Source organism: Rhamphochromis longiceps, linkage group LG9 (genome assembly GCF_057381845.1).
Source record: "Rhamphochromis longiceps isolate RC_006_pf linkage group LG9, R_longiceps_female_GT1.1, whole genome shotgun sequence".
In the NCBI taxonomy this organism is placed as follows: domain Eukaryota; kingdom Metazoa; phylum Chordata; class Actinopteri; order Cichliformes; family Cichlidae; genus Rhamphochromis; species Rhamphochromis longiceps.
The window spans coordinates 32858594-32874817 of record NC_140565.1 but is presented as its reverse complement, the minus strand read 5'-3'; the positions used below and the strand labels follow the sequence as shown (position 1 = coordinate 32874817).

Genomic DNA, 16224 nt, shown 5'->3' with positions numbered 1-16224 from the left:
TTCGATACCTGTGTCGGGTAATCTCGGCGAGTTTTCGCGCCAGATTCAGTTCAGTTCAGTTCATTTTTATTTCAAACATTTCAAACATGTGCCTTCACGATCATTACAAAATATCATTCCATTATTTGTTTGAAAAGGAGTAGGCAGAAGTATTTACTTATTTGTCCCTACCCCCTCAAGTTCAATAAATTTATTCGAAATAAAATGGGCAGCAAAACACAGCTGATTTCCCCATCAGTGTTGTTGAACAGATTACGTACGTGTTACATAGTTACTTGAGCATTTATTGTTCGATGGAACCAGCAAGGAAGAGATTTTTTTTATCTCATCTCTTCTAATAAAGTATGCACACAGTACTAAATATCACGAATGATTAGTACCATAATATAAATAAACAACACCACATATCCTATAATCTGATTTCTGTCTTTTAGTTTTTTAAAAAGTGAAGCGCCACACACTAGTTTGTGTCATTATCCAGATGTACATAAGCATGATTACACAGTTACTAGGGGTGGGTTTTGATTATCGATTAAAATCGATTCTTGGATAACGTCATATCGATTCATTAAAATCCTGAATCATTTTTTTATATAAATGTATTTTGCCCGAAATGCCAGAATCTCAGGTTAAACCTCACAAAATTTCAACAACCACCAAACAGCTAAAGCAGTAAATGAGAGCAGGAACACGGATTCTGCACAAAGACGTAAACACAAAGCACGGAGCCTCCGACGGGTCAGAAGCAGTGAGATGTCGCCTTTCTCACCCGACGGCTCGTACGGGGATGCGGTCGGGGCTGAAAGCCGACAGCTCGCTGATTCTAATGTTTCGCCGGGTCCGCGCTTTGTGTTTACGCCCTTTTTGCTCAAGTTCTGAAGCTGCAGGTTTTATCTCTCACCAAACAATATTGACCAAACCAGCAGCAAAAGAAGATCCAAACTACACTTCACATGGAAGAAATAAACATGATAATTATCTCGTTTGGCTCTCAGCGAAGGCGGTCGCACTTTTTCTCCTCTCCTCTCCCTTATCTTCCCTGCAATTGACACCCCTTTCTCAACGAGAAGTCTGGGCTTGGGTGAGCCTGAGTGCTGAAGATATCTACCTATTAGGAACCATGGTAACATTGTTCTGGTTGATCGGAGCTGGCTTGGCCCTGACTTATCGAAGAATTAAGAAAGCAGAACTGGCTGTTCAAACCCCCACAAGGCTGCCCACTGGGATTGGAATGATGGGAGAGGTGTGAGTTTCTCAAATGGGCTCATTGAGTCAGCACGGATAAGATCTGGACTTCTTTAAGTTGCTTGAAGACGTTTCACCTCTCATCCGAGAAGCTTCTTCAGTTCTAAGGTCAAATGGTGGAGAGTCCCAGATATAAACCTAGTGGGAGTGACCCCCCACAGAGGGACAAAAGGACCCCCTGATGATCCTCTAATCGCCTGAGCCAAGGTGGGAAACTGGGTGTGGGTCCCAATCAGCCAGAGTTTCGGGTGTGTTCATTGTGAAACCTGGCCCCACCTTATCATGCGAATTCCTGAGATCAGATGGCCCAGGATGTGAGTGGGCGTTAAGGCGTCTGGGAAGGATCTCAAAACTGGATTATAGATGGCAGAGAGTTGGTGTCGTAAACCCCCGCCTCTGTTCAAAGATGGTCGCTCACAGTGGACATAGATGGCTTCTTTCACTCCTCTTTCAAACCATCTGTCCTCTCTGTCCAAAATGTGAACATTGGCATCCTCGAAAGAGTGTCCTTTGTCCTTAAGATGCAGATGGACTGCTGAGTCTTGTCCTGTGGAGGTGGCTCTTCTGTATTGTGCCATGCGCTTGTGAAGTGGCTGTTTGGTCTCTCCAATGTAGAGGTCTGGGCATTCCTCGCTGCACTGTACAGCATACACCACATTGTTAAGTCTGTGTTTTGGCGTTTTATCTTTCGGGTGAACCAGTTTCTGTCTGAGCGTGTTGCTGGGTCTGAAATGCACCGGGATGTCATGCTTGGAGAAAACTCTCCTGAGTTTCTCTGATACACCGGCTACATAGGGGATGACAATGTTGTTGCGTCTGTCCTTCTTATCCTCCCTCGCTGGTGTCTGGTCTTCTTTTCTGTGCCTCTTTGCTGACTTTAAGAACGCCCATTTAGGATAGCCGCACGTTTTGAGTGCTTCCTTTACATGTGTGTGTTCCTTCTTTTTCCTTCAGGCTTAGAGGGAACATGTTCTGCCCGGTGGTGTAGGGTCCTGATTACTCCAAGTTTGTGTTCCAGAGGGTGATGGGAGTCAAAGAGGAGGTACTGGTCCGTGTGTGTGGGCTTCCGGTAAACTTCGATGTTGAGTTTGCCGTTCTCTTCAATGTGCACAGCGCAGTCCAGGAAAGGCAAACAGTCGTCCTTTGTGTCTTCCCTGGTGAACTTGATGTTTTTATCCACAGAGTTAATGTGCGCAGTGAAGGATTCCACTTCTTGTGTCTTGATTTTGACCCAGGTGTCGTCCACATATCTGTACCAGTGGCTGGGTACTCTTCCTTTGAAAGAGCCAAGAGCCTTCCTTTCCACTTCCTCCATGTAAAGGTTGGCTACAATAGGTGACACGGGGGAGCCCATGGCACAGCCATGTTTTTGTCTGTAAAAGCCTTTCCGCCATTATGACAGGTAATGTAGGACTGAAGTGTCCTAAAAATCACACTTAAACAGTTTTTTTAAAGGTAAAGTACATTCTCACATCATACGAGTTTATTATCCAAGTCTCAGAATCCAACAAAGTTACATCCACTTTACAGACTGTTGTACTAATGCTGACTAACAGCAGCACTTAACAACAGAAACATGCAGGATATCCTCACCAGCTCACCTTGATATCTGTGTCACTGGACAGCTTTCTCCAGAGTGAATCGACGTGGACACCAGCCGAGGTAAACAGCTGACTGACAGAGGAGTCACATCATAGACTTGTTTGTCCTGCTGCAGCTGGACATGCATTCGAATTGGGAGAGTTGCAAACATAGAATTTAACTGACTGCACTATGCAATCTAATAACATCTAGTGGTGACATTTTACACACCGAACCTTGGAGAGTTTAAAAAAAACAGTCTTTAGTTCATGCAAAGAAAAAAAGGTTAAAGAGTGAAAGTGAATATTCTCTGCTGGTTCAATCATTGTGAACAGAAACAAATCATGTCAAAGATTTCTGATTATAAATCTTTATTCAAACCACAAACCCTGGATTAAATCAAATACAGACTTATTCATTCAACACAAGAAAACACACAGCTACAATATTTTGTCATACAGAGTAACAAACCTCAGGATATGAACACAGTAACAGCGCTCTCTGCTGTGTTGGGTGCTTTTGTTCATGTGCTACAGCAGACGTGCATGGTTCTCCATGTAGTCATGCGGGTCTCCTTCAAAGGGCAGACGTGGAGGACTGTTGCAGGCTCCCATCAGGAAGATGATGATGGTGCCAAAGATCATCACAGGAGTGATCAGGAAGAGGCAGAGACGGTCGACGGTGCGAGCGATGCCGCTCCAGTTATCTTTCTCCTGTGACGACACCAGCGAGGGCAGAGTTTTATGTTTCACCTCATTTTTTATTCAATAAAAACAATAAAGCCATAACCAAAGGAACTAATGAGCTTCTAGTCCTCTCATCAGATGTTGTTACAGTCTGGCCCCAGATCCAAGAATAATGAAGTCAACACAGCAGTGTTAAAAACTGCTGGTTTGGGGACTCCAGTGAACCACAGTGGAAGATTTGGAAGAGACGTGAATCTTCCCAGCAGTGGCCAGACTACCGAAATTACTCCAAGAGCACATCAACGACTCATCTAGGATGTCACAAAAGAACATCTAAAGAACTGCAGGCATCACTTAAGGTCAGAGTTCACGATTCAACAATAAGAAAGTGGGTTAGGGGTTCCCGCTCCTCCACAACCACCCACACATGCAGGGCCTTGGAGTGGGGGTATGTCACCAGGGTGCAGAGGAGGCTACCCCCCCCCCTGTCCCCTTCTGGCTGCCTCTGCCTCAATTTTATCCCACAACTTAGACATTCACATTATTCACACTCTCATTACACATACATATAGGATCTTGGGGGTGGGCACAATCACGGAGTCCAAATTACCATCAGGGTGTATACCTCACCCCTGACGTCGTTGCCCACCTCTCAATTTTAAATACACTTAGTCATTGAGGGCTAGCAGGAGGGACTATGCGCTTACCTGCTGCTCCTTGGCAGGTAGCTCCATGCCCTCCTGGGTTTTAATTGCACCTTAGAACACATATGCATCAACACTACAATGAGCGGGTGGAGGGAGGTTTGGAGTCTTCTCCCACCCCCATTCTCTGCGGCCTGCTGGAGCGGGAGGGCTAGTAGGAGGAGTTGGCCGTCCGACTGCGGTCTGGGGTGTGGGGCCTCCCTGCTGCTGCGGAGTCGGGGTGGTCTGCCTCTCCCCACCGCAGGGAAAAGGGTAACACCACCTGGGTCTGGGTGCAATTCCCCCCTCCAGGGGCAAGGGTACCTAGACCCGGTTTGTAGAGTACGCTTGGGGAGTGTGATTGTGTGTACAGCGTCTCTTTATGTCTGTCTCCACGTTGGTTGAGTGTGGAGTGAGTGCATATGAGAGCATGAGGGTGGGAATGGATGTTTGTGTCTGTGTGTGCCTGTATGTCTGTGTCTATATGTCAGGTTGGGTATCAGACGCCACCTCTCTGGGGACATCTCAGGCCCTCCAAGGTTTGGAGGCCTATCTCCACCCACCACCACTTCCCCTGCCGGTGGCGGACTCCCTCAGGTGTCGGTGTGTTGGTGGTTCTTTGTGTCTGGGGGTGGGCGTCCGGGTACACACCGGCTCACTCCTTGGCGGCCGCTTGTCGGGGCCTGGGACCTGGGGCTCGCTCGGGCCCCTTTGGAGGTGGGGTGCCCCCGGCCTCTCGGCCTGGGGCTCGGTCACTCAGGCACAGCTGGGGGCCGGCGGAGCTCACGGGCGCGTCACTGCAACTCCCCCTGACTTCTGCTCCGCGGCTGCTGGGCGAGCCCTCATCTGGGACTCTCCTCAGCTCTTACTGGAACAGTGGCGCGGCTGCCCCTCCGTTGGTCTTCCATGGTCTCTTGTGTTCTGGGGGCCTCTGGATGTCTGGAGTTTTGATCTCCTCCATACCCACTTCACACCCTGGAGGACGGGGCTGTGGCCCCCCCACACTCCCTAGCAGATCATTACATGGAGAAACCTTTGGAATGCAAGCATGCTGATCCACACAGGTATGCACACATGGGTATTCACAGACGCGGACTAAAGCTTTCTTGGCTGCTGCCTCAAAGCACACTGTGCGCTGTCTATCTTGCATGCTGCACAATATCGTTTATTATTTAGTAAATATTGATATCTATGACTAGCTAGTTTATTGTGATGGTGCTTTGTTTTCTCTATTATTATGTTGCTCTTTGTTGTTTGCTGTCTCCTCTGTTTGTTTTTTTTGTTTGTTTGTTTTTTTTTCTCTCCATACAGGTGACCCAGGAGTTCTTTTTTTTTTTCTCTCTCTTCCCCCCCCTTCTCACCGTCTCTTCTCCCCTTTGGTTTTCTTTCTTTCTCTCCCCCTCTTTCTCTCATTCATTCCCCCTGTCCTATTTATTTAAAAAAAAAAAAAAAAAAAAAAAAAAAATGACAAAGGATGAACTGAAGCTCTGCCATCACGTAATGTCGCATACTGCTGTTTCTGATGTCATTTAGAAAAAAAAAAAACAAAACAAAAAACAATAAGAAAGTGACTGGGCAAAAATGTCATCCATGGGCGAGATCCAAGACGAAAACCACTGCTGACCAACAAAACATCTGGATGATCCCCAGACTGACCAGATGTAACGGGTTTAAGTCCAGTTACATCAGGTTTAAAACGAATACAACTTTTCAATCAAACATGGAGGTAGTGTGATGGGTTGGGGCTGCGTTGCTGCTTCAGGCCCTGGACGACTTGCTGTAAATGAACCGTGAATTCTGATCTGTACCAGAAAATCCTGAAGGAGAATGTCCGACCATCAGTTCATACACTGAAGCTCAAGATCACTTGGGTTATACAGCTGGATGATGAGCCCAAAAAAACAGATGAAAGTTTAGGACTGGCTTTGGAGTCCAGACTAAAGTCCAATGGAGATGCTGTTTATGCTGAAAAACCCTCCAATGTGGCAGAATTCACACAATTCTGCGAAAAGGAGTGGGGCCAAAATTCCTCCCCAGTGATGTGTAACATTTGTTTTTATTTATTATCAATGCATGAACTTCCCCCCCCCCAGGTTGGCACAACCAGTTCTGAGGCTTAAGGGGCGATGACTTTCACACAGGGCCAGGTCGGTTTGGGCAGCTTTTTCTCTTTATCAATGAAACCATCATTTGAAAACTGTGTTTTGTATTTTCTTGGATTAACTTTGACAAATATTAGAATTTGTTTGTTGATTTGAAACATGTGCGTGTGGGAAATACTGAAAAAAATGCAAAATGTTGATGAAAACGTGCTAACATTTTTTACACAATTCAAAGCATCTTGAATCAAGCAGAGCATCGTCACGTTCTGGTTGTTCGCTCTCACCTCGTTGTATTCGTTCTTGTTGCGCATGTGTTTGATGATGTAGTTCGCTCCGTCCACAGCTGGCTTCATTTCAGAGTACAGCTGATCCGTCACACCTCCGTCATCCTGGGGTTTCACCACTACACACACACACACACACACACACACACACACACACACACCTCAATTTAAACATCCTCTCTGCAGGTTTTACTGCAGAGTCCACTGATCACGTATACGACCAAACAGCTGGCCCCAGCAGCATCAGACTCCAACACAAAACTACGTGTAATACTGATGTGCTGAAGCCTGGCGACGAAGGCCACATCACTACATCTGATTCTGATTTCCTGTCACAATAACGCAGCATCTTATAAACACACTCAGGCGACGGTGCGTACATGCTGCATGGGTGACTCGAGTGGTGAAGCCGTGTCTCTCCGATTGTTTCTCAAACATCAGCTCGCTGCGAGACTTGACGGTGTAGTACTCGTCCGCTTTGGCGATGTAACCCACTGAACTCGATCGTCGCGGCAACGCTCCATCCCACGCTGGCTCTGCCTCCGCAGGGTGGGACATGAGCAAGAGCCGAGGCAACCGTTCGAGGAAAAACTGGACGTGGAGAGAAACGTGTTTATTTACATAAAACTCAGAAAGTTTTATATTTTATACATTACTATTGCTGTATGGCACTATTACAGTACTACACTGCAGTGTGTCTGAAAGCTGACACTTTAAGTTGGCATATATTGGACAAACAAAAGTAAATCAAATATAAACAAATGAATTTTAATGCCATAAATATTCTTAAAAATGTAGTCATTGAATTAATGCTCAAATACGCCATAAATAGATATTTGTAGTATTTAATTCTGTAGTTATGTACCTTGATATTGATTCTCCTATTTTTGCTTTTGAATTAATTGTACTTTATTATTTTATTTTCAGCTGTGCTGCCTCAGCGCTGTCAGTGTGAATCAGTGAATACACATCAATAAGCAGCAAAGCATTAAAATAAGCTGGGAAAATATTGTGAGAGAAAGATGCAAAGCAAATAAAAAATTCTGCAGCTCGGGTCATAACTCGCACTCCGTTGAGAGCTCATATTACCCCAGTTCTTCAGAAGCTTCACTGGTTGCCCATAGAGGCCAGAATAAATATTAAAATCTTACTTCTTACATACAGGTGTATCCATAAATCTGCTCCTTCATATTTATGTGACCTGCTCCATATCACCACTGTTTCCCGCCTTCTCAGATCATCATCTGCTATTCATCTTACTGCTCCATCCTCACACCTTAGCACTCTGGGGAACGGAGCTTTCAGTCGCTCTGCTCCTCGGCTCTGGAGCTCTCTTCCTCCTCCTTCCTCCTGTTGACTCCCTCTCCGTATTTAAGTCACAGCTCAAAACACATCTGTTTAAACTGGCTTATTCGCTTTAATGCTGATTTTATCTGTTGTCAAGCTCTGTTTTGTAATTTTAACTTATTTTATGTATTTTATGACTATTGTTTCTTTTATTAATTCTGTTTTTTGTAAGGTGACCTTGGGTTTCTGAAAGGCGCCCTTAAATAAAATGTATTATTATTATTAGAAATAAGTTCTAAATAAATAAATCAGTTTTTAATACGTTTTTAAAACGTGCAACAGATATTTAAAATAAATGCACAGAAATATTCTTTGGCTGCTGCTTAAAATGTGTAATATGTTTGTGCATTGAATGGTATATTTTATAAATTCATTTCACCTGGACAGGATGTACATCACATGGTGTGTGTGTGTGTGTGTGTGTGTGTGTGTGTGTGTGTGTGTGTGTGTGTGTGTGTGTGTGTGTGTGTGTGTGTGTGTGTGTGTGTTTTACCCTCTTGGTCCACTCAGTCATGACGTGCGTGCTCGGCGTCCTGAAGTGCAGGTTGAGGACGACCACACAGTTTAAAACGACCACAGTAACCAGCACCATGATGAACATCAAATACCTGGGAGACAGTTTAACTTTAACTTTGATCTATTATTTCTTTCTTTTTTAAATTAAATATACACATTATTTTCTCACTTTTCATTTCTTGTTATTTGTCAGCGAGTGTTTACAGACTGGGAACTTTAAAAAACAGCAGTCCATATTTGGAGAGTCTTCACCCCAAACAGGAAAACTGTAATTCTGTAATTCAGCTGTGCTACACTTTACTGAACAAATGATGCGCTTCCAGTATGCAGACTCTTTCTCCAAGATCTCATTATTACTTCAGTCTCGTTTGAAGGCTTCTGTCCTGCAGTCCATTCCTCTCATGACTCTCTCCTTTGAGGCTACAATTCCCAACTGTTGGACGTCACATATCTCAGTCGTTTTTCGTTTGCTTCCTGCCTCTGCCAGGCTCGTTCTGTCCTGCGTGTCTCTGAATTTCTTGACGACACTTCTCACTCCAGTTCATGATACACGCTGTGATACTAACTTTGAATATTCATCTCCTGCGTTGTGAGCATCAACGATTCTTTTTCTCAAATCTAAACAAATGTATCTGGTTTTGGCGTGACGCTTTCTCAGGTGACATGTTAAAGCCTTGTTGAAGTTTTTAAACTGCATTGCAAAGTTTAAGTACATCTCTGCACAGCAGTGGTTTGCGCTCTGGCTCAATAAAAAGGGCGTCAGAAGGCTAATAACACTGACCCTGGTAACTCTGACTGTTCTCTGAAATAATCGTGTTGCTGTGTGCAAACAGAAATCATTCATGTTTACTGAAGAAAACCAGCATATTATAATGAAGCACTTGGAAAAGCTTCAATCTGAATCTAAAGCTGATGTTTCCAGCTGTTGTTGGGAGTATGTTTTGCGTTTCTTACTTAACAATGAGCGGCACAGACATGGAAGTTTCCGGCAGCCTTTGAGAGATCAGCAGCAGGAAGACAGACTGAGCGAGCAGCACAGAGATGGACAAGGTCATCTTCTCGCCACCTGCACACAAAACGCACAAACTGTTTCAACAAGTGAAGGAAACCAGTTCAGACTGGGATCATTTTAAACCTCCAACAAAGTATTTCTGGGCAGTTTAAGAGCAAAGTGTTTGCAAAGTGTTTGCAGGTGAGCTCTGTTTACACTAAGACCAGAGGAATCGACAGGAGATTCCCAGTTACGGTGATTTCTGACTTTTTCCCAGATTAATGTTTAAAAATATAAATGATTTAATTATAATTAGTTTACAAATACATTTAATCTGCCTTGCTGCAGTTTCCTGTTGACAGCCTGCAGAAGATTTTAAGCTTTCAGAGTTGGCACATTTCTCTGTCTTATAAAAAAAACAAAACTGAGTGTGTCTCTGTGCATGTCGAGGAATATTTGCACAGCTCGGTAACACCACAGGTTACAGAGAATTGGTTGAAATTGCTCTTTAAACGTGCACTGACTGTCAGCGGGCAGGTAGTAGACGAGGCAGGCCAGGAAGGAGATGAGCACACAGGGAATGATGATGTTGACAATGTAGAACAGAGGTTTGCGTTTGATGATCAGGTAGAAGGTGATGTCCTGGTGCTTGTTGCTGTCCATGGGGATGTGCTTGTAGATGTTTCTCTTGGCTGGCCGGTGGACGATCTCCCACTCGCCGTTTTCTGCCAACATTAGTGGAAAACATGAGATGAGACCCAGACAGAAGAAAGTTTACATAACGGCGCTTCCTCCACGTTTGACTGCCAAACCTGACTGCGTCGTTTCAGCCTAAAGTGAAAAGATGTCTAATCTTTGACATTAGAAGCACTAAAATGTGTTTTTCATGTCCATGTTTGTGAAAAATGTATCTAAATGCAGTGAAGTCCAAACTTTTTTTTTTTTTTTGCCTGTGCACACTACAGTAATTATACATTTTTTATAAAGATGCAATAAAAGTGTTGGAGTTTCAACTCTTCATATGAGGTGTTGATGTACTGGTGATGAAATAAAAGAGGCCAGAGTTGGGCTGAAAAAACTGAATAAACCCATCGAAGAAAGAGCAACACTTTCAGTCTGGTTCATTCATAAAAAGACGGAATCCACTGACCAGCTCAGGATCACCAAAAACCCAGAAAGACCACAAAAGACAATTAAAGTGGATGATGACAGAATTTTTTCCATGGTTAAGAAAACTAACTTCACAAGATCTAACCTTAAGAAGAGACTCAAAGAGGTAAGAGTATCACTGTTAGCAATCAAGAGACGCCTTCATGAATACAAATACAGACGGTTTACAACAAGATGCAAAGCTCAAGACAAGAAGACCAGCTACATGATCTTTATGTGCAAGTTAAATCCTGACCAACACTGTGGGAGGAGGTGTGGTTCTTTGTGGACAGGCGGCTGCACGGACACTTTTCCAGATGAGCCAGAAATATATATTTGGACAGGATCGAGTTACAGTACAGTATGGCATGGGCATTTCTGACAGGGAAAAGTAAAGTGTGAACATAACACTGGAGTGCAGAAAAGAGCATCTACCTGTAAAGCTAGCAGGGTCAATAACGACCCACTCTACTGTATAGTTGGCGACTTCTCCGGCGTATTCTTCTTTCAGGAGCATCCGGATCTCTTTGGCGTTGTAGGTCAGAGAGCTGCAAAGCACCGTGACAAACACGGATTAAATTAATCTGAGATCTTTCAGGAGAAAAACACCATAAAAACTTTACAGATTTGCTTCACAGCAGACTGTAAATTCTGATTTTGGATGCATAACTGTCAACAGAGAGCTTTAAATAATTCTTTCTTACGTGAACTTGAGCGTGCAGTTCTGCCAGTCGAAGGGGAAGTATCTGACGTTGATGGAGCAGGAGGAGCGGAAGATGGCCGGTGGCAACCAGTAGCAGAAACCATTTTCATACACCAGTACATTACTGTAGTAGGCCACTTCAAACTGGGCATCATTACTGAGGCATGGAGGAAGGAGGAAAGGACATACAGTTAGGAAAATCTGTTTTTGCCCAATGATTTATTTATTTTATTTGGGCTCTTTACTTCACCACAGTGGGTTTTACATCAGTGCAGACTTTCAGCTGTAATTTAAGGAGATCAACACAAAGTGTAACCTTAAAACTGATTTGGTTTTGCAGTACTGTGAAAAGGTTTTTGCAACACTTGAATGTTTGAGATCTTTAAAGACAACCTGAGTAAATAGAAATGTAGTTTTTAAATTATGATTTTAATTATTAAGGGGAAAAAACATTCAAACCTGCGTGAAAAAACCTAATAACATGTGCCAGCCTTACCGGCAAGAACTGCAGTCAAGTGTTTGAGATAACTGCCAGTGAGTCTTTCACATCACTGTGGAGGAAGTTTGGCCAACTTTACTTTGCAGAGTTGTTTTAATACAGTCACATTGGAGGATTTTTGAGCATGAACAGCAGCTTTAAGGTCACACCAAAGCATTTGACTCACTCATTCTCAGATAGACTTCCTGCTGTGTTTTGGATCATTGTCCTGCTGTATAATACAAGTGCTCCCAAGGTTCAAGACAGCAAATTAATGGCCAAACAGACCAGAATTAATGGTTCCATCAATTACACCAAATCGTCCTGAAGCAGCAAAGTAGCCCCTCCACCATTCTTTTGCTGTTGGCTTGGTCTAACACCAGATGTAACAGGACTCAAACCTCCCAAAAAGTTCAGCTTTTGTCTCATAAATCCACAGAATACCAGCAGTGGTTTTCACTCAGGGTGGCAAAAACAGGGCCAGGCCTTAATGACTGGGATTATCATGACAAAATAGTTTTCATTTACTTATTTCATAGAGACGGACAAATACATTTAAAATTTTTAATTTTCCATTGACATAAAAATGAGGTTTTTTTGTGTGACCTCACTTGTTTTCCAGAACGATCTCCGGCAGCCACACCATGCTGGGCGGCAGCCGGAGTATCTCAATGCCACCAAACTCTGTGGAATTCCACGTCAGCCGGTAGTCAGTCCACGTCTGCCATAACACACACACACACACACACACACACACACACACACACACACAGAAGTAAATAAAGAGCTGCAAGTACTGAATATGAAGATGTAAAAGAATGAATTGTTACCCACAATTTCCAGCCACACGTTCGTCAGCAGCGTCTCGTCTACTTCTTTCTACAGAGGAGAACAAAGACAAACATCGATGTTTCTGTTTGAATGTGTTCGATTTAAACCTAACGGACACATTTAAAGTTTTAATGACAGGATGAACTACATAAACACACAGAAGCTGCGAACCAGAGAGATGAGGTTGGAGAGCGTGAGGGCGAGGTTAACATCGACAACATCCTGCTGCTTCTCGACGGGGCGCAGCTCCTTGTTGTATCCCATCTCTTTGAACACGTATTCAATAACACGCTCCTCTTCGTTCCTGCCATTGCACTCTAACACACACACAGATTAAAACACACACGTTTTACAACTGCTGTTCATATTCTCTAAGCTGCTTCTACTAAAGCTGGGAGAGATTATACAAAAGTCCAGCAGGCCAACAAAGGACACGTTTCAGTATTTAAGATGAGCAAACCAAACCTGCTGAGGAGGCAGTGGGCAAAAAACTCTGTTGGAAATCTAGAAAGCAACCAGTACTGTGATGGAGGAATGAGACACTCAACAGTAAATCCATTTCTATAATTAAACATGAGTTAAAAGAAAAAAAGCAACTTTACTTTTTTCTACCTTTTTTCAAGTTATCTTTAAAATTTTGCACAAAGATGTCAGTTTTCATTTTTTTCTCATCACGTAATAATCTATTATTTAAACAGCTTTCCGATTTTTTGCTGTTGTTAATAATTTCTGGTTGCAGTCCAATGCTTTTCAGGATCTTTATGATTAGATGGGCCACTTTTTTCCTTGACTCGCTGCCACTTCTGACCCTGCTCAGAGTGATTTTAATCCCAGCTCCTCTCGTCACCTTCCAGCCTTAAAGTCATTTATTGCCGAATATGGAAGGAAGACATGCATGAAAACACACACGCCTTTCATATTATACTGCTAATTCATTTCAGTTCAATTCAATTTTCCTTACACTGAGCTTAATCTCAACCACAGTCACTTCAAGGTGTTTTATATTGTAAGGTGAAGTAAACTCTTTGGACTGACCAGTGCTCAGAACAATGGGAAGGTCTAAAGATCAACTGCAAACATTAGAGGTGGATGCTGGGTGGGTGCAGCAGTGCTGACATCAGAGGGACAGGTGGGGTATGACGTGGATGAGGCGTGTAGAGAGTATGAAGCAGTGCAGCTCAACTCGGCTCCCTGCACTAGCTCAGACCCCCCCAACCAGCTTCTTTCTGTTGACGGTGTTTGAATTTAGACATGTTTACTCTTTAAATTAAAATCTGAGTCTTAAGATCAAAATAAATCAAACGGTATCACCAGTGACAGTTTGGTTTACAGTGTGGAGTCTGATCCCAGTATTAGTCCAAAGCTGAATCAGAGCGACACTTGAAAGCTTCAATGTTGCTTCCTAATGGGCTTCCAGCTCCTGTTTCCAAGGTCAAACATAAACTCATCTCTAAACTCAAAGAATGTGCTGCTCAATTTAGAAATCCACAATCCCACAAAGTCCAGGTGACATCTTTTTGTGTTTGTTTTTAGTTTGGTTTTTGACTAACGGCCAGGCCTAGTGACACAAATACACTGTAAACAAGCATGACATTCAGAGAGGAAAACCGACGGGATCCAAGCGCATGAATGCTTCATGCTGCTCAGATTTCACAGCTGCTCTGCAGATCCATCGACCACGACGGATAACCGGCTTCCCATCCTACAGCTCACCACACTGCAGCGCTTTGATTTTCACCAATCTGATTCAAAGGGAACGCTGCACATCACTGAGTTTACATTTTTCTATTTGAGATGATCATTTTTCACTAACGAGGTTTTAATTTGGATTTAAAAAAAACTCTGTACTGTCTCAATACCCAACTATTTGCTCAATGAGTCCTTCCTTAAAAACCCCCCCAAAAACACTTCCATTTAAAAAAAAGACTTGAAATAAGTCTGACACAAAAGTTTAGTCGGTCACATAACAGACCAACTGCTTTAGCTGTAGATTACATTTTCCAGTAAGAATAAACTTCCTGCTTTATGATTAAAGATATTTTCAACCTTTAAAATAAAAGATTTGCTTTGAAAACATTTCGTCAGGTTATCAGCTTAACGTTTTCACTAACTTACCCGACGACAGCAGTGTGAGCAGGAACAGAGTGGCCAGTGCTGCACGCTGAAGCTCCATGGCTGAGTGGAAGTGAGAGGTCCAGAGCCCTTTCACCCACCGACCTGCTGCCAGAACCCGAGAGGCAGAGTGACAAACAACAGCTGCAGACACACCGAGCAGAAAATAGAAAGCACAGAGCAGGCCTGAGCCGCCAGCTGCTGTCACCTCCACCCCGTACGGGAAACTGATAATAAACATGGAGTTTTAAATTATGAGATCTGAATAAGTTAAAAAAACAACAACAACACTCAGTTTGAGACACTTTTTTCACTCTTGGGTCTGTATGATGTCACAGACAGGCGATATTCAAACACCAATAAATATGAAAGCAGGTACAAATAAATCGATCATCCCTCTAATTTATATTTGGGCAGAAAAAAAATCCTGATTCCTGTTTCTCCCTGCTGACCTGCTGGATTCAAAGCTCATACCATTACATCGTTAGTTACTATTATTCTAATGTTTTCACAGTAAGCTTTAAGCTGTGTTTGACTCTCATGGTTCAAGGTAACTTTATTTATACCCACAGGCAAGAAAAATGACAGCATTTGGCATCCCTTCAAAAACACACATACCTAATAAAAATATAAACCTCACTGTAGCACATGTATAGTAATTTAAACATTTCGAATCAAAAACAAAAACTGTCCCTGTTGCTGTCACTGAATTAAATAAGCACTAAGCTGTTTTTATAACGCTTTGTCCTGCATCCCGGAAACAGAAACCTCCGTCCTGAGGAAAGAAGCTGAAATTCAGCCCTTAGAGGATGGGAACCATTTTTAAGGACTGATAAAGCCATCCTCTGTACCTGCTTAGAGTACAGGGAGGCTAAACAAGACTGTTAGGGATGCACCGATACCGATACTGGTATCGGGGCCGATACTGTAAATTGTGTGTGTACTCATACTCGTAAAAGTTAACCGATACCATGAACCGATACCAACTTATTTCATTAATCAGAGGGTGGCTTGTCATTTCTGTTGTAGTTTTTTAGATTGGCCACTAGGGGGACATCCCGTGCTAAACAGGCACAGGGTTAGGCGAGTGAGACTGGTGACTCCAGATTAAAAAAAAGAGAGAAACTGGAGGCTGCTGTAGCTAGGCTAAACAAAATGTCAGCAGTGTGGACCGGAACAGCCAACTTTAACTCAGGTTTTGGAAAAGCGATGAAAAATGTCAAGAGAAAATCCACGGGCAGTTAAAATAACAGAGGCTCTGACTCATTTTATCGCTCTGGATGACCAGCCAATGCCGGTCGTGGAAAACATAGGATTGCATCGTCTTCTAAGCATCCTCGAGCTGCGATATGAAATTCCCAACCGCCCATACATCAGGGAGGTAATGGTGCCAAAACTTTCTGAAGAGGTAAAGACAAGCAGTGTGTGCGCGATGTCAGTCCTCGGTTTAACGGCACAGTGGACTGATGATCCACGCGCAGATGAGGAGTTCGTTCGTCAATGCCAAATACTTTCG

At 43.3% G+C, this 16224-nt stretch overlaps 1 protein-coding gene across 1 annotated transcript; it reads right to left on the bottom strand.

Moving 5' to 3' along the window:
• Positions 1-1315: 1315 nt before the first annotated feature.
• chrnd (cholinergic receptor, nicotinic, delta (muscle)) lies at positions 1316-14847 on the bottom strand. The gene is made up of 12 exons (XM_085417455.1): positions 14712-14847; positions 12768-12913; positions 12600-12644; positions 12377-12486; positions 11289-11444; positions 11020-11132; positions 9960-10160; positions 9399-9510; positions 8422-8536; positions 6962-7172; positions 6582-6700; positions 1316-3539 (listed from the first exon to the last, which is right to left on the bottom strand). The coding sequence occupies exons 1-12, from the start codon at positions 14767-14769 to the stop codon at positions 3357-3359; spliced, it is 1569 nt and encodes a 522-aa protein (XP_085273581.1). The 5' UTR covers positions 14770-14847; the 3' UTR covers positions 1316-3356.
• Positions 14848-16224: the final 1377 nt, after the last annotated feature.

Coding starts and splice junctions, on each gene's coding strand:
- chrnd (XM_085417455.1), bottom strand. CDS start 14,769: ATGGAGCTTCAGCGTGCAGCACTGGCCACTCTGTTCCTGCTCACACTG. Junction 12,914..14,711: donor GCTCACACTGCTGTCGTCGG/GTAAGTTAGTGA, acceptor TGTGTGTGTTAG/AGTGCAATGGCAGGAACGAA. Junction 8,537..9,398: donor TCTGTGCCGCTCATTGTTAA/GTAAGAAACGCA, acceptor ACTGTCTCCCAG/GTATTTGATGTTCATCATGG.